The sequence below is a fragment of the Rhinatrema bivittatum genome, chromosome 3 (assembly GCF_901001135.1).
Source record: "Rhinatrema bivittatum chromosome 3, aRhiBiv1.1, whole genome shotgun sequence".
Lineage (NCBI taxonomy): Eukaryota > Metazoa > Chordata > Amphibia > Gymnophiona > Rhinatrematidae > Rhinatrema > Rhinatrema bivittatum.
Genome location: NC_042617.1, coordinates 589141861 through 589160698, shown reverse-complemented (window position 1 = coordinate 589160698; position 18838 = coordinate 589141861). Strand labels below are relative to the sequence as shown.

General features: G+C 44.8%; 1 protein-coding gene across 1 annotated transcript; it reads right to left on the bottom strand.

Annotated features, from left to right (window-relative positions):
• Window positions 1-1077: 1077 nt before the first annotated feature.
• Window positions 1078-8962, bottom strand: LOC115088674 (extensin-2-like). The gene is made up of 3 exons (XM_029596933.1): window positions 8958-8962; window positions 1950-3202; window positions 1078-1826 (listed from the first exon to the last, which is right to left on the bottom strand). The coding sequence occupies exons 1-3, from the start codon at window positions 8960-8962 to the stop codon at window positions 1078-1080; spliced, it is 2007 nt and encodes a 668-aa protein (XP_029452793.1).
• Window positions 8963-18838: the final 9876 nt, after the last annotated feature.

The following is an 18838-nucleotide window of genomic DNA, read 5'->3' as shown; positions in this document are numbered from 1 at the left end:
TAAAGCAATGTGGGAAGAGCAGAGTAATTTTTCCTCTAAATTTAATTCATGTCCAAAATGTAGGGGTCTTGCAGGCAATTGGCTTGGACTGTGGGATTCCAGATCAAGGATCCATTTGAGCTATAGCACAGTGAGTACAGACATGAGCAGACTCAGACTGGGTAAGCCCACATTTCTTCTATTCCAGTATCTAAAGTTGAGGAACTGACGCTCTATGCAGTCAAGGTAGTGTGATGGCTTTAAAATCTGGCAGGAAGTGCAGAAAAAAAATACCGTGCAGCAGTGCGTACATCATTATTCTCATCTGTGTTAAAAGCAGACTCACAGGACACGTCGGGGTTCCTGCACCCACTCGTGAAGGCGATAGTCTGCTTCCTTATCCTGTCAAGGATCTGGTTCAGGCTCTGGTTCAGGCAGAGCATATGGAATACTACCCTCGGGATGGCACAGAACGGCAAGACAAAGCTAAAGCAAGGCTTGGACAGGCTGGTAAGGCTGGAGCAAGGCTTGGACAGGAACAGCGTGCAGGTAAGACTGGAACTGAGGCTTGGACAGGAGCAGCGTGCAGGTGAGTCTGGAACTGAAGCTTAGACAGCATCAGACTAAGACAGGAAAGAATAGGTTAAGATAAGGACAAGACAGAAGAGGGAACATACAGGTCCAAGGGCAGCGATAAAGGAAGACCCTGAGGGGCAAGACAAGGCCTAGATAGGCCACAGAGCAAGACAAGGCCTAAATAGGCCAGAAGGCAGAATAAGAAGCAAGAGGGTCCAAAGAGCACAAGCAAGGCAAGGGTCAGAAGGGCCAGGGGCTACAGGGCAAGGCAAAGCAAAGAAAAGGCCACAAGACAAGGCAGGGCTGAGGTCAGAAGGCCATGAGGCAAAACAAAGATAGACCTTGGGAGGCTGCAAGGCAAGAGTGGGTAGATCAATGAGCCAAGTGGGTAGATCAATGAGCCAAGTGGGTAGATCAATGAGCCAAGTGGGTAGATCAATGAGCCAAGGTAGATCAATGCGGCCTCGAAGCAAGGGACAGACAAAGTTATGTAGATGTGTGCAGGCAGGGAGGAGGGGCTGATCAGGACAGCACGGGATGGAGCTTGGAGGAGACATCTGCTGGTGGGAAGGCCTCACTATCAGGGTACGATGAGGCTGCATAGCAGCAGGGAGGAGGGGCTGATAGGGACAGCATGGGATAGAGCTTGGAGGAGACATCTGCTGGGGGGAAGGCATCACTATCAGGGTACGATGAGGCTGCATAGCAGCAGGGAGGAGGGGCTGATCGGGACAGCACGGGATGGAGCTTGGAGGAGACATCTGCTGGTGGGAAGGCATCACTATCAGGGTACGATGAGGCTGCATAGCAGCAGGGAGGAGGGGCTGATCGGGACAGCACGGGATGGAGCTTGGAGGAGACATCTGCTGGTGGGAAGGCCTCACTATCAGGGTACGATGAGGCTGCATAGCAGCAGGGAGGAGGGGCTGATAGGGACAGCATGGGATGGAGCTTGGAGGAGACATCTGCTGGTGGGAAGGCATCACTATCAGGGTACGATGAGGCTGCATAGCAGCAGGGAGGAGGGGCTGATCGGGACAGCACGGGATGGAGCTTGGAGGAGACATCTGCTGGTGGGAAGGCCTCACTATCAGGGTACGATGAGGCTGCATAGCAGCAGGGAGGAGGGGCTGATAGGGACAGCATGGGATAGAGCTTGGAGGAGACATCTGCTGGTGGGAAGGCATCACTATCAGGGTATGATGAGGCTGCATAGCAGCAGGGAGGAGGGGCTGATTGGGACAGCACGGGATAGAGCTTGGAGGAGACATCTGCGAGTGGGAAGGCATCACTATCAGGGTACGATGAGGCTGCATAGCAGCAGGGAGGAGGGGCTGATCAGGACAGCATGGGATAGAGCTTGGAGGAGACATCTGCTGGTGGGAAGGCTTCACTATCAGGGTACGATGAGGCTGCATAGCAGCAGGGAGGAGGGGCTGATCGAGACAGCATGGGATAGAGCTTGGAGGAGACATCTGCTGGTGGGAAGGCATCACTATCAGGGTACGATGAGGCTGCATAGCAGCAGGGAGGAGGGGCTGATCGAGACAGCATGGGATGGAGCTTGGAGGAGACATCTGCTGGTGGGAAGGCATCACTATCAGGGTACGATGAGGCTGCATAGCAGCAGGGAGGAGGGGCTGATCGGGACAGCATGGGATGGAGCTTGGAGGAGACATCTGCTGGTGGGAAGGCATCACTATCAGGGTACGATGAGGCTGCATAGCAGCAGGGAGGAGGGGCTGATAGGGACAGCATGGGATGGAGCTTGGAGGAGACATCTGCTGGTGGGAAGGCTTCACTATCAGGGTACGATGAGGCTGCATAGCAGCAGGGAGGAGGGGCTGATCGAGACAGCATGGGATAGAGCTTGGAGGAGACATCTGCTGGTGGGAAGGCATCACTATCAGGGTACGATGAGGCTGCATAGCAGCAGGGAGGAGGGGCTGATCGAGACAGCACGGGATGGAGCTTGGAGGAGACATCTGCTGGGGGGTAGGCATCACTATCAGGGTACGATGAGGCTGCATAGCAGCAGGGAGGAGGGGCTGATCGGGACAGCACGGGATAGAGCTTGGAGGAGACATCTGCTGGGGGGAAGGCATCACTATCAGGGTACGATGAGGCTGCATAGCAGCAGGGAGGAGGGGCTGATCGAGACAGCATGGGATAGAGCTTGGAGGAGACATCTGCTGGGGGGAAGGCATCACTATCAGGGTACGATGAGGCTGCATAGCAGCAGGGAGGAGGGGCTGATCGGGACAGCACGGGATAGAGCTTGGAGGAGACATCTGCTGGTGGGAAGGCCTCACTATCAGGGTACGATGAGGCTGCATAGCAGCAGGGAGGAGGGGCTGATCGGGACAGCATGGGATAGAGCTTGGAGGAGACATCTGCTGGTGGGAAGGCATCACTATCAGGGTACGATGAGGCTGCATAGCAGCAGGGAGGAGGGGCTGATCGAGACAGCATGGGATAGAGCTTGGAGGAGACATCTGCTGGTGGGAAGGCCTCACTATCAGGGTACGATGAGGCTGCATAGCAGCAGGGAGGAGGGGCTGATAGGGACAGCATGGGATAGAGCTTGGAGGAGACATCTGCTGGTGGGAAGGCATCACTATCAGGGTACGATGAGGCTGCATAGCAGCTGAAAACGTAACAATTTATTTAAAGTTTTTTATAACTTACTTACATTGGTGGCTACAATTCATTCTATGCAGGCATCAACCTAACATCAGGTGCTAAACAACAAAGATAGGAAATCAAGATTGCAAAAACTATAATCATAAATGGGAAGGAATCATAAAATACATTGGATACATTACAAGTCTCTTTAATGAATGTTTACAAAAACCTTAAAAATGCCTAATCCAAAATCACTCAAGATACAATGAAATACATAGGCAGGCTGTATGTACAATACTCAGACAGGTACATTCTTAATATATTCACCACAGAGGTTTACTAACAAGTGTCTCACCCAAACAGACACAATTACCATATACATCTATACATTACAATCTATCATTCAAAGTTGTTAATAGCTAATCAGGTCCCAGAGAGTAAAAAGGCTGGTTGAGATTTTTAGTATCTTGAATAAATGCCTAAATAATGTCCACTCAAAACCAAAAAGGAAATGTGTGACTCTTTGATGAATGTTCTTGTTCATAAAAATAAATATGCTCAGTATAATTCTAATAAAGTTACTGATGCAAATGCTGTGTTCTTGTTTAATTTTTGTGAACAAGGCTGCTGTACTGGTAATATGTCATTAGCAGTGGTAACATGGAATAGACTTAGTTTTTGGGTACTTGCCAGGTTCTTATGGCCTGGATTGGCCTCTGTTGGAAACAGGATGCTGGGCTTGATGGACCCTTGGTCTGACCCAGTATGGCATTTTCTTATGTTCTTATGTTCTTATGTGCATCTCATTCTGCACTAATGAATGGCAGCAAAGTGGTTTTTTAAATATCTGATATCAGAATGATCTATGATGAGCTGCCTAGGTTTTCGCTGCTAATTTGGGGAAATAGCATTTTGGGGATCAGTGGCAGAAAAACTGAATGTGAGCATCAGAGAATGCACTGAAGAAGATGGACTGTGAGAGAGATTTAACCCGCTACAAGCACCAACCCCATTGCTGAAACCGAAACAGCTAACATATTTAATTCTGACATGTGGGATGAATGTCATAGTTTTACTTGCAGAAGGAGTATTATAAACAGCAGAGGTGTACAAACTTTACTTTAAAAAAAAGTTCACAAAATAATTTGAAATTGCAACCAGTTTATTGAATATATTTGGATTTCCACCAGATCTGCTAGAAAATGCTGGTGAATTTAGGGAAAAATCAAAAACCCTTGTCATACTCAAAACTAGTGTGCAGTTTACCTGGTTCAAATTTCAGTTATTTGCACCCTCTGAAAATCAGTTCATAAGAACATAAGAATATAAAATATGCCATACTGGGTCAGACCAAGGATAGCAAAATTGCTTACCTTGTAATAGGTGTTATCCCAGGACAGCAGGATGTAGTCCTCACATATGGGTGACGTCACCGAACGGATCCCAGCGCGGGAAAACTTCTGTCAAAGTTTCTAGAAACTTCTGACTGGCCCAGTGAAGCCACTGAGCATGCCCAGCATGCCATGATATTCTCTGCCACAGGGGTCTCCCTTCAGTCTCGTATGTAGCAATAAGCGTTAGCAAAAATAAAATAATAAAGGTAACATACCCAACTCCACGGGGTGGCGGGTGGGTTCTGTGAGGACTACATCCTGCTGTCCTGGGATAACACCTATTACAAGGTAAGCAATTTTGCTTTATCCCAGGACAAGCAGGATGCTAGTCCTCACATATGGGTGATTAGCAAGCTAGAGGCTGAGTCATTTTGTAGTGAAGTATTGTTGTTGAAAAGGGATCAGCCGGAGATCACAGAAGATTGGATGTGGAAGGAGTTGGGATTAAGCTGGAAACAAATTCTTTAAGACGGATTGTCCATAGGCCGAGTCTTGTCATCCTTGTTTGTCTAGGCAGTAGTGAGCTGCAAAAGTGTGAAGAGAACTCCATGTTGCTGCTTTACAAATGTCCAGAATAGGTACAGAGCGAAGGTGTGCTACTGAGGTTGACATTGCTTGTACTGAATGCACCTTTACTCGCCCTTGGAGAGGAAGGCCTGCTTTTTCATAACAAAATTGTATGCAATCTGCTAGCCAATTTGATAAAGTATGTTTACCCACTGCTTTACCTGGTTTGCTTGGGTCGTAGGATACAAACAGCTGTGTGGATTGTCTGTGTATTGCAGTGCAGTCTATATAAAAAGCTAGTGCACGCTTGCAATCCAAGGTATGCAAGGCTGTTTCTCCTGGATGGGAATGAGGCCTTGGAAAAAATATGGGTAAATTTATGGATTGATTCAAGTGGAATTCCGTAACTATCTTAGGAAGGAATTTTGGATGAGTTCAGAGAACCACTTTGTCATGTAGGAACTTAGTATAAGGAGCGTACGTGACAAGTGCTTGTAACTCACTAATCCTTCTGGCTGATGTAATGGCCATAAGGAAGATAGTTTTCCAGGTGAGAAATTTAAGATCACAAGAATCTATGGGTTCGAAAGGAGAACGCATGAGCCTTGTTAGTAACAAATTCAGATCCCATTCTGTAACAGGTGGTCGAATTGGTGGCTTAAGGTGAGTTAAACCTCTCATAAATCTGCTTACGAGAGGCTGTGTGGAGATAGGTGCATCTGCTATCTTGTTATGGTATGCAGAGATTGCACTTAAGTGTACTCTTACAGATGAAGTCTGTAGACCAGATTCTGAAAGATGGTATAAGTAGTCTAGTAGCGAAGTTGTGGGGCAGGTGAAAGGATTTATGTTCTTTCCGGAGCACCACAAAGTGAACCTCTTCCATTTAGAAGCATAGTTCTTTCTTGTGGAAGGTTTACGTGAAGCTATAAGCACTTGAGATATATTGGATGAAAGATTGAGTGGTTGCAAGATCAAGCTTTCAACATCCATGCTGTCAGGGATAGGGATTGAAGGTTGGGATGTCGCAACCGACCCTGATCATGAGTTATGAGAGTGGGAGCTACTCCCAGTCGAATTGGATCCCTGACTGAGAGGTCTAGCAGTGTGGGGAACCATACTTGTCGAGGCCAGTATGGGGCTATGAGTATCATGGACCCTTTGTCCTGTTGTAACTTCACTAGAGTTTTGGTTATGAGTGGTATCAGAGGATACGCGTATAGTAGGCCTGAGCTCCAAGGGTGAGCGAAGGCGTCCTTGGCTGGCTGATTGTTCTGTTTGTGAAGAGAACAGAATTTGTCCACTTTGTGATTCAGATGTGACGCAAAGAGGTCTATTGTTGGTTGTCCCCAACGCTGAAATATCCTGGTTGCTACTGCAGGATCCAGGGACCATTCGTGTGGTTGGAATTGACGTCTGAGTCGATCCGCTACTACATTGTGAATGCCTGCAAGATAAGTGGCTCGTAGGAACATTGAGTGGTTCAGGGCCCAGTCCCAAATTTGTGCAGCTTCTTGACAAAGGAGATACAAGCCCGTATCTCCTTTGTCAAGAAGCTGATGTACCATGTTGATGTACTACTGTGTTGTCTGTTTGGATTAGAACAGTCTTATGTGAAAGGCAGTCCTTGAACACATGCAGTGCATAACGTATAGCTCGAAGTTCCAGAAAATTGATTTGATATGTTGCTTTGAGTTTTGTCCAAGTCCCTTGAGTGTGGAGATTGTGTATATGAGCGCCCCATCCCAAGGTGGATGCATCTGTAGTTAAAGTTATCTTTGGGACTGGTTGTTGAAAGGGTAGGCCTTTGCATAAGAACATAAGAACATAAGAAAATGCCATACTGGGTCAGACCAAGGGTCCATCAAGCCCAGCATCCTGTTTCCAACAGTGGCCAATCCAGGCCATAAGAACCTGGCAAGTACCCAAAAACTAAGTCTATTCCATGTAACCATTGCTAATGGCAGTGGCTATTCTCTAAGTGAACTTAATAGCAGGTAATGGACTTCTCCTCCAAGAACTTATCCAAACCTTTTTTAAACACAGCTACACTAATTGCATTTAACCACATCCTCTGGCAACAAATTCCAGAGTTTAATTGTGCGTTGAGTAAAAAAGAACTTTCTCCGATTAGTTTTAAATGTGCCCCATGCTAACTTCATGGAGTACCCCCTAGTCTTTCTACTATCCGAAAGAGTAAATAAACGATTCACATCTACCCATTCTAGACCTCTCATGATTTTAAACACCTCTATCATATCCCCCCTCAGTCGTCTCTTCTCCAAGCACAGGTTGTCTTTGTTCGTCCACCAAAGTAGAGATGATCCACCAAAGTAGAGATGATCTTAGTTGGTGGGTCACTTGAATTGGATAATTGGATAAAAACCAAAAATAAAAACCTAAATAAATAAATAAATAAATAAATAAATGTAGTAGTTGAATGGCTTGAATCCATTGTGATCGTAAAGTCCATTGGGCAACTCGCATGGCAAGCCTTGCCATTGGTGTAACGTGAACTGTGGAGGCCATATGACCTAGCAGTATCAGAAACTGATGGGCTGTGGTCTGTGTCCGTAAGGAAATGGAATTTGCTAGTAGAATGAGGGCAACTGCACGATCTATAGGTAGAATAGCCTTTGCTAGATCTGTGTTCAACTCTGCTCCTATGAAGTGAAGCAGATGAGTTGGAGTGAGATGGGATTTTTGATAATTGATGAGAAATCCCATGGAGTGAAGTAGGGCAATTGTTCGAGTGAGAGAAGTTATTGCTCCTTGTTGAGATGGACTCCTTATGAGCCAGTCGTCTAGATATGGGAAAACATGGACACCTTCTTTGTGCAAGTGTCCTGCTATGACTGCTAGACATTTGGTGAAGACTCTGGGAGCAGACGCCAGTCCAAATGGTAGAACTCTGTATTGGTAATGTTGATGGTGTACCGTGAAGCGCAGGTACTTGCGATGAGGAGGGTATATTGGAATGTGAGTGAAGCATCTTGAAGATCCAGAGAACAAAGCCAATCTCTTGCTTGAAGAAGTGGAAGCATGGTGCCTAAAGACACCATCCTGAATTTTTCTTTCTTCAGAAATTTGTTGAGATTTCTGAGGTCTAGGATGGGACGTAGGCCTCCGGTTTTCTTTGGAATGAGGAAGTATCGGGAGTAGAATCCTCTTCCCTGCTGTGTCCGGGGCACTGGTTGTATGGCCCTGGATCTCAGAAGGGTCGATAATTCTGCTTGTAATTGATGTAGTTGAGAATTTTGTTGTGGGCAGGAAGTTGGTGGAAATTCTGGAGAAACTGAGGTGAAATTCAGTTTGTAGCCTTGAGAGACTATGGAAAGTACCCATTGATCTGATGTTATGTTTTGCCAATTTGTGTGAAAATGGGATATTCTTCCTCCCACTGGTAGATTTGGCTTGGGATTGCAAGGTTGGGTCTGTTCTCTGGTCTTTGCTTCAAAAGCCTGTTGCAGGGCCTGTCTGTGCAGGAGGTTGTGGACGAGCAGGCCTGGATTGTCTGGCCTGGGAGCGTTGTGTAGGTCTACTGGATCTATCCCTAGAAGTGTGTGGGTAGTATCTGCGTGGCCTGTAATAGGAACGTCTCATATCTCTTCGTGGAGGACGATGAGAAGACTGAGTAGCAGGCTCTTGAGGGGTTTGAGACAGCTATCGTAGAGTCTCAGTGTGGTCCTTAAGCTGTTGTACAGCTTCTTGAATTTTGTCCCCAAACAGATTGTCACCAAGACAGGGCAGGTCCACAAGTTTGTCTTGTACCTCAACCCTGAGGTCAGATGCTTTGAGCCAGGCCCATCTGCGAGCAGTGATTCCAGCTGCTGCTGTCCTGGAAGCAGTCTCAAAATTATCATAGACTGCTCTCACCTCATGTTTGCCTGCCTCCAGTCCCTTTGTTATTACAGCTTGTGCAGGCTCCTGGAACTGGGTAGGTAAGGAGGTTATAAACTCTTCCATCTGCTTCCAGAGGTTCCTCTGGTATTGAGTGATGTAGAGTTGATACGCAGAAATTTTGGTGCTCAACATGGAACTCTGGTAGACTTTCTTACCTAGTGTATCCAGGAATCTGTGTTCTGTACCTGGTGGGACAGATGAGTATGGGTGCACACGTTTAGATTTTTTCTGTGCTGACTCCACAACTACAGACTGGTGTGGTAATTGCTGTTTGTGGTAGCCTGGAGCTGGTTGGACTATATAGGTGGTGTCCACACGTTTATTCACTGCAGGGGTAGAAGCTGGGTGTTCCCAGATTCGTTTTTGGAGATCTAGTAAAACTCATGTACTGGTACCGCCAGTACTTGTTTGGGTGGATCCACAAACTGTAAAACCTCAAGGGTTTGTGCTCTTGTGTCTTCCTCTGCTGTAAGTTTGAATGGAATTGAGACAGACATGGTTTGTATAAATGAGGAGAAGGAAAGATCTTCTGGGGGTGACTTCTTTCTTTGATCAGGAGAAGAAGGGTTAGAAATGAATTCCTCTGAAGAAAAATGAGAGGGTTCATCATCCCAGAAGTCTTCAGAATCTTCTCTGTAAGGTGATTTTGGCATTGGTTTAGGTGGGACATGGAGTCCTGAAGGACCTGGCTGTGGGTCATCGATGGAAAATCCTGCAGAAGTAGTATGTGGCCTAGTAGATGGTAAGTTATCCATCACATCTTGATACCTTTGTAAAAGGCGTCGATAAAAGGCCTCATCTTGAACTTCTGGAGGTTCCAGTGCAGGTTGCCCCGATGGTAGCGGGGATGTTGTCGATGTCGTGGTCGGTGGAAATGGCACTGATGGTATTGACCTCAAGGGGCTCGATGGAATATGAGCAAAGAGTGACGTGGATTGTGTTCCGAGCCTTGGTGTAGTGGTTATGAAACCCGTCGAAATCCTCGGCGGCAAGAAGAATGCCATCATCGGTGGTACCACCGGCATCAGTATTACTACCGGCATCGATGTTGGAGGCATCGGGATCGATGTTAAAGTCATCGGCATCGATGCTGGAGGCATCGGCATCGACACTATAAGTATCGGCATCGACACGGACGGTGTCGGCATCGACGGAACTGTGGGAACATTTTGCTCTTTAAGAGCTTGTAGGACCACTTGTCTTATTAATGTAGACAATTCTGGCTGTACAATTGGTGAAGTCACCGATGGTGTACGCGGTGGCGGTACTGAGGTGTCCATCGACGAAGTGGTTGGAATCAGCGAAGACGAAGGCCCAGGCACCGAAGGTGCCAGTGTTTCCTGTTGTCGGGGCCGCTTTGGCATCGATTCATCCTGTTGAAACAGATGTTCCATCTTCTCTTGTCTGGCTTTCCGTCCTTTTACTGTCATTTCTGCACATTTGGGGCATGTACTGACATCGTGTTTTTCTCCGAGGCAGAGTACACACTCCAAATGCGGATCAGTTATCGACATATTCCTATTACAGACGGGGCACTTTTTGAATCCCATCGCCATTTTGGAGTCGACGGCTGTCGATGGATGCGAGTGTGAGGAAAAAGATTCCTAAAAATATGAGAATCAAAATGGTACTCACCAGCCGGCGAGCTTGAGAGCTCCTATGAGAGAGAATATCAAGAAAATATTGACTTTTTCAGTCACAAGAATTGCGAAGGACGCAAGGGCTCGAGTCCCGCAATGGGAATGGCAGCGCGGAAAAGCGAAGACTGAAGAGAGACACCTGTGGCAGAGAATATCATGGCATGCTGGGCATTCTCAGTGGCCTCTCAGGGCCAGTCAAAAGTTTCTAGAAACTTTGACAGAAAGGTTTCCTGTGCTGGGCTCCGTTCGGTGACGTCACCCATATGTGAGGACTAGTTTCCTGCTTGTCCTGGGATAACCATCAAGCCCAGTATCCTGTTTCCAAAAGAGGCCAATCCAGGCCACAAGTACCTGGCAATTTCCCAAACATTACATAGATCTCAAGCTACTATTGCTTATTAATTAATAGCAGTTTATGGATTTTTCCTCTACGAACTTATCCAAACCTTTTAAAAACCCAGTACCACTGACTTTGATGTGGCCAGTTGGTGTGTCTATTAGGAGCTTTAACAGGCAGCTGGCTGCAGTCCCATTATGGTAAACCTGCAAGAGCTGGGAGAAAGGTAAACAGGAAGTAAAAGTGTAAGAGGCAGGGGAGTTTTGGTTGCCCCTGCATTGGAAGCATGTTGCTGTTTTGTGAGCGATCAATAGAAAGCTCTTCTGATGTCAGCAAGCTCTCCTGTATGATCTTTTCCCTGAGGGTCAGTCTGAGAATTGCTGGTGGCGAGTCCCCAGTAACCCAAAAAAAAGTCCTTTACTGATTGCATCACACTGAAGCATGAAATCAGAGAGCAGGAAGGCAGTGGTTTTCGGATATTTCATCCCACAAGGCGTGCGTTTCTGGGCCCACTTTGGCTGCTGTTTCTTCTTCCATCCCAGGAAGGTGGCTGGGACTCTAGGATTATGGAGAACTCTGGGAGTCCGAGGAGGATCCTGCCTGTGAGAGAACCAGAGGTGAGAGAGGAGTTGGTCCCATACTCTTTGGCTTCACCGAAGAATTGCCTTAATTTTCAGGCTGGACTCGGAGAAAGAGCTGTGACAGAGTTCTGCTGAGGAAGAGTCAGCAGGAGCTCATCTTTATCAGCTCACGAGATTTTAACAGGTTCCATCTGCTGGGCTACAGAAGTCTGCACATTATCAAGTAGGAAAAGTCCCAGGCTCGGAGAATCTCTAAAGAATACATTCTGAGGGATGTTTGAAGGAAAGGATTCCCTGATCCAAAGGATTTCTCTGAATGCTATTGACTGTGATTCTGAATTTCTTTGATTTCTGTAAGGACTACACTAGAAGCAAGTGTGCTATTTGCCAAATTATTCATCGGTGTCAAAACTTCCCCAGTTAAAGGATTTATTTTGTGAACATCAGCAGACTATGTGGCATTGTGTACCTTCCACCAGGAAAGAATGGATCACAGCCTGGCCCTCTGGGGGCCTCATTTACCAATATCGCATTAAGGGGCATTTCCCATGCAAATGAGGCTTTTTTCGTGCAGTGGGGAAACTTCGCATGCCACGATTCGCAAATATATTTTCCACAAAACACCATCGCAGTGCACGGGGGGAGAGAGAGAGAGAGAGAGAGTTGCTATAATGTTGCTTCCCTAGACAGCTATTTGTATCCCTATGAGAGGCTCACCTAGTAACTCGAGGTGGGGATTAGGTATGAGTGTAGGGGGTTGGGGGCCACTTTCACATTCAACATGAGACGTACGAACAGAACAGTGGTCTCTTGTGAAGATTTGATGGCCTTCGGAGTGAGGAAACTCACTCCAAGATGAGATTTGGGCAATGTTCTCTCAAACTAGCTTGTTGTTGCCCAGGTAGAGTGTCCATCAAGCTAGTTTGAGAGAACATTGCCCAAATCTCATCTTGGAGTGAGTTTCCTCACTCCGAAGGCCAGCAAATCTTCACAAGAGACCACTGTTCTGTTCGTACGTCTCATGTTGAATGTGAAAGTGGCCCCCAACCCCCTACACTCATACCTAATCCCCACCTCGAGTTACTAGGTGAGCCTCTCATAGGGATACAAATAGCTGTCTAGGGAAGAGACATTATAGCATCTCTCTCTCTCTCTCTCAACCTGTACTGGCCTCTAACACACAATGTATTGCAAAGGAAAGGGTTGTAGCTATTGGCTGTTTCACCACACATGATAACTCTTTCCTACTTTACATATACTCCACCCCCTGAATACAAAATTAAAACTTTGCATTCACAAATTGCGTTAACAGCTGTTAGCACGATTTGCAGAATTATCTCCTTGGAAAATGACCCCCTTAGTCACAATTATTTCTACCGTGATGGTGGTTGCAATTTTAATTACAAACTACAATTATTGTTGAATCTTTATTGCCTCTATTATCTCTTAGTTGTTGATGTTATTGCTTGGTTCACTTTCTTCCCTTTCTAAGTTTATTGTTCCTATTTATCCCATGTATCCCCCTCCCCTGCTCAATGTATTTTCCTCCTTGCTGTTACAATGTAAACCAATATGATGCTGCCACGAATATCTGCATAGAAAAGCTTATAAATAAATAAATAAATACCACGGACAGCATGAACACAGCCCAGAGCTCACGTCAAGTTTCAATTACAAAAAATGCTTCCACCAGTATTTCTAACAGGAACTAGTGCCTGGTTCCAAACTTTCATTTCCTAAGAATGGGCCACTGTTTGGGATTATAAAGCAACGTTTTTACTCCAGGGAGTCAGGGCTGGTGTCCCATGGAGGTTCTGAACAGTACACCTATGGCTTCCTGATTTTAAGTATTTGCATAACGTCCTTGTACCGTACAGTCTCATTAATTTTGATGAGAAAGAGAGTTAGTTACCTTCTGCTGAAAAGTTGAGGGTTACAGCTCAGCTCCAGCCCCCAAGATCTATTCCTTCAGTTAGGATGTCTTCCTGTTAAAAAAAAAAAAAAAAAAAAAAAAAAGTTTTAACTCACAAGAACGGTTGGTGGGACTGATGTTATTTTGCCTCTTTTTTGTTAGAAGCCCTTGTACGTGTGACTTGGTGAATTGCTTGCCTTCTGAAAAAGCAAAATTAAGAACATAAGAAATTGCTATACTGGGTCAGACCATGGGTCCATCAAGCCCAGCATCCTATTTCCAACAGTGGCCAAACCAGGCTACAAGTAGCTGGCAAGTACTCAAAAAACTAAGTCTATTCTATGCTACTGATGCTAGTAATATCTCCCCCAAGAACTTATCCAAATCTTTTTTAAACCCAGCTACTCTGACTGCACTAACCACATCCTCTGGCAACAAATTCCAGAGTTTAATTGTGCATTGAGTGAAAAATAACTTTCTCTGATTAATTTTAAATGCTAACTTCATGGAGTGCCCCCTAGTCCTTCTATTATCTGAAAGAGTAAATAACCGATTCACATCTACCCGTTCTAGACCTCTCATGATTTTAAACACCTCTATCATATCCCCCCTCAGCCGTCTCTTCTCCAAGCTGAAAAGTCCTAACCTCTTTAGTCTTTCCTCATAGGGGAGCTGTTCCATCCCCTTTATCATTTTGGTTGCCCTTCTCTGTACCTTCTCCATCGCAATTATATCTTTTTTTAGATGCGATGACCAGAACTGTACACAGTAATCAAGGTTCGGTCTCACCATGGAGCGATACAGAGGCATTATGACATCCTCTGTTTTATTCACCATTCCCTTTCTAATAATTCCCAAAATTCTGTTTGCTTTTTTGACTGCCGCAGCACACTGAACCGACAATTTCAAAGTATGTGTACAATTCTGGTTGCTGCATCTCAAAAAAGATATAATTGCGATGGAGAAGGTACAGAGAAGGGCGACCAAAATGATAAGGGGAATGGAACAGCTCCCCTATGAGGAAAGACTAAAGAGGTTAGGACTTTTCAGCTTGGAGAAGAGATGACTGAGGGGGGATATGATAGAGATGTTTAAAATCATGAGAGGTCTAGAACGGGTAGATGTGAATCGTTTTTTTACTCTTTTGGATAATAGAAAGTCGAGGGAGCACTCCATGAAGTTAGCATGTGGCACATTTAAAACTAATCAGAGAAAGTTCTTTTTCACTCAACGCACAATTAAACTCTGGAATTTGTTGCCAGAGGATGTGGTTAGTGCAGTTAGTATAGCTGGGTTTAAAAAAGGATTGGATAATTTCTTGGAGGAGAAGTCCATTACCTGCTATTAATTGAGTTGACTTGAAAAATAACCATTGCTATTACTAGCAACGGTAACATGGAATAGACTTAGTTTTGGGATACTTGCCAGGTTCTTATGGCCGGATTGGCCACTGTTGGAAACAGGATGCTGGGCTTGATGGACCCTTGGTCTGACCCAGTATGGCATGTTCTTATGTTCTTATTATCCACTATGATGCCGAGGTAGTAGCTCTTAATATGGAACCTAACATTGTGTAATTATAGCAAGGGTTATTTTTCCCTTTATGCATCACCTTCAACTTATTCACATAAAATTTCATCTGCCATTTGGATGCCCAATTTTCCAGTCTCACAAGGTCCTCCTGCAATTTATCACAATCCGCTTTTGATTTAACCAGTCTGCATAATTTTGTATCATCTGCAAATTTGATTACCTCACTCGTCATATTCCTTTCTAGATCATTTATAAATATATTGAAAAGCACAGGTCCTAGTACAGATCCTTGAGGCACTCCACTGCCCACTCCCTTCCACTGAGAAAATTGTCCATTTAATCCTACTCTGTTTCCTGTCTTTTAACAAGTTTGTAATTCACAAAATGACATTGCCACCTATCCATTGACTTTTTACTTTTCTTAGAAGCCTCTCATGAAGAACCTTGTCAAATGCCTTCTGAAAATCCAAATATACTACATCCACTGGTTCACCTATATCTACATGTTTGTTTAACCCCTTCAAAAAAGTTAAGCGGATTTCTGAGGCAAGACTTGCCTTGGGTAAAGCCATGCTGACTTTGTTACATTAAACCATCTCTTTCTATATGTTCTGTGATTTTGATCTTTAGAATACTTTCCACTAATATTCCTGGCACTGAAGTCAGGCTAACTGGTCTGTAGTTTCCCAGATTGCCCCTGGAACCCTTTTTAAATATTTTGAATACATTAGCCACCCTCCAGTCTTCAAGTGCAATGGATGATTTTAATGATAGGTTACGAATTTTAACTAATAAATCTGAAATTTCATTTTTTAGTTCCTTCAGAACTCTGGGGTGTATACCATCTGGTCCAGGTGATTTACTACTCTTAAGTTTGTCAATCAGGTCTACCACATCTTCTAGGTTCACCGTGATTTGGTTCAGTCCATCTGAATCATTACCCATGAAAACCTTCTCCAGTACGGGTACCTCCCCAACATCCTCTTCAGTAAACACCGAAGCAAATAAATCGTTTAATTTTTCCACAATGGCCTTATCTTCTCTAAGTGCCCCTTTAACCCCTCAATCATCTAACGGTCCAACTGACTCCTTCACAGGCTTTCTGTTTCGGATATATTTTAAAATGTTTTTACTGTGAGTTTTTGCCTCTATGGTTAATCTCTTTTCAAATTCTTTCTCAGCCTGTCTTATCAATGTCTTACATTTAACTTGCCAACGCTTATGCATTATCCTATTTTCTTCTGTTGGATCCTTCTTCCAATTTTTTAATTAAGATCTTTTGGCTAAAATAGCCTCTTTCACCTCACCTTTTAACCACGCTGGTAAACGTTTTACCTTCTTTCCACCTTTCTTAATGTGTGGAATACATCTAGACTGTGCTTCTAGGGTGGTATTTTTTTAACGATGACCACGCCTCTTGCACACTTTTTACCTTTGTAACTGCTCCTTTCAGTTTTTTTCTATTTTTCTCATTTTATCAACGTTTCCCTTTTGAATGTTTTGTGCTAGAGTCGTAGATTTACTTACTGTCCCCCTTCCCCTTAGCTATAATAGATGTTATCTAAAGACGGCATTTTACCAGTTGTACAAAGCCTCCTTCCTTCCTTTCTGGAATTGAGCTCATTAGCTTACTTACAGAACTAAGGCACTCTGCGCAGATGCAGGGTTAATAAGGCTGCCATGTATGAGCAGAGAGATCTTTGTGTTTTTCCTGGGAGGTTCTAGAAGTATGTTTCAGTGCCATCAGATGGTGTCTCCCTTGGGTGTAACTGTTGACTGCTGTCTTCAAAGAACCCCTATGACAGGTGTGCAACTTTGCTTTTGACACAATCTGGTAATAGTGAGGTCAATATTCAAAAGAAACCATCTTTGTAAGTTAGCCAGATAAGACTTATCCAGCTAAATTACATGGGACATTAAACAGCACATCTATGCTGCGCAATATCCCCATGTTTAGTGCTACTGGCTGGATAAGTTATATCCAAATAAGTTAAACCTGCTCTATGGTAGGTCTAACTTATCTGATTAACAACCAGATAATTATGAATATTGGCACTTATCCAGCTAATAGTGTCATTCATCAAGCCACATTAGGTGTGATAAATGGGATCTAACGCACATTAGATGCATGCAATAGCATGCAAATATGATAATGAGTATGCAAAAGCTAATCAATTATGCAAATAAGGGACTCCTACTGCATATCGCAGTAAAATAATGCATAATAACATGGAATTTAATGTGCAAAATAACACATACGATACAGTAAGGCCTTCTCTCAGACACACCTACACAGCCCTGCTGAGCCAATAAAAACAGCTTTTCTTACCTGCCCTGTCTTCCTAAAGCTACAATATTAGGGGAAGTGTACTAGTAGTGGGATACTCAGCAGCAACAACAATGTTGATATATCGCTCCATGGTGAGACCGCACCTTGAATACTGTGTACAATTCTGGTCGCCGCATCTCAAAAAAGATATAGTTGCGATGGAGAAGGTACAGAGAAGGGCGACCAAAATGATAAGGGGAATGGAAAAATTCCCCTATGAGGAAAGACTAAAGAGGTTAGGACTGTTCAGCTTGGAGAAGAGACGACTGAGGGGGGATATGATAGAGGTGTTTAAAATCATGAGAGGTCTAGAACGGGTAGATGTGAATCGGTTATTTACTCTTTCGGATAGTAGAGAGACTAGGGGGCACTCCATGAAGTTAGCATGGGGCACATTTAAAACTAATCGGAGAAAGTTCTTTTTTACTCACTGCACAATTAAACTCTGGAATTTGTTGCCAGAGGATGTGGTTAGTGCAGTTAGTATAGCTGTGTTTAAAAAAGGATTGGATAAGTTCTTGGAGAAGTCCATTACCTGCTATTAATTTAAGTTCACTTAGATAATAGCCACCGCTATTACTAGCAACTGTAACATGGAATAGACTTAGTTTTTGGGTACTTGCCAGGTTCTTATGGCCTGGATTGGCCACTGTCGGAAACCGGATGCTGGGCTTGATGGGCCCTTGGTCTGACCCAGTATGGCAGGTTCTTATGTTCTTAAGTACCCACACTAGAGCCAGAGCTGCAAGCCCCACCCGTGTAGTGCCCTGGCTTACGGCAGGGCTTGCACATAGGACAGCACGCAGGTCACACAAGGAGCACATCTTTCATCCACAAACCATATTTCTGGGGATGCCAGAGGAAGGTGCTTAACACTCAGGTATCGCCTCAGTTCACAGGCGGCCATCATGAAATTGTATCAAGAATTCAGAGGGGATCTAGATCCGCTCACGGCAAGATCCCACATATACCAGGCCTCTCCAATCTATTGTGCATTCTGCATTTTATGGAATCTGGCTCCTTCCAAACAACAGTCGGGGTCATTGGGGGAATATCCCAAATCTCTTCTTCCCGCTATCTGGGCCAGGTCATAACACTAACCAAACCTTTTTGGGTGCGGGGACTCCAAAGCCAGGCGTGCCCCATTAGATAATGGTGCCCTGTCTGCAGGGTTTAGGCTCTGACAGCCAGGATGTCAGTCACAGTTAGTTTTCACCATCACAGGGGTTTATGGGTACCCTGGCAGCTCTGGGAGTAGCCTTTTGGGAACAATCATACCACAATGTTGATGTCTTTCTGTAAAGACATTTGTGGCAGCAGTGATGTACAGCTTCAGTGTAACAGGAGTGCTAGAACCGGCTAGTGATAGCTTGCTTGTGAGTGACATGGGCACACTGTGTAGTAACCCCACATGCAGATTTCCATTCAGGAAGATCTGAAACAGCATAAGCAAGTGCTAAAGTGTACATATAGTGTTGTAGTTAAAGGCCACATGGACTTTGGGTTTGGGAATAGCCTTTTA

Excerpts from the sequence above, each read along its gene's own strand:
- LOC115088674 (XM_029596933.1), bottom strand. Across the intron at positions 1,827-1,949 it reads AGCCTCATCGTACCCTGATA|ATGTCTCCTCCAAGCTCTAT; the intron begins GTGAAGCCTTCC and ends TCCCACTCGCAG.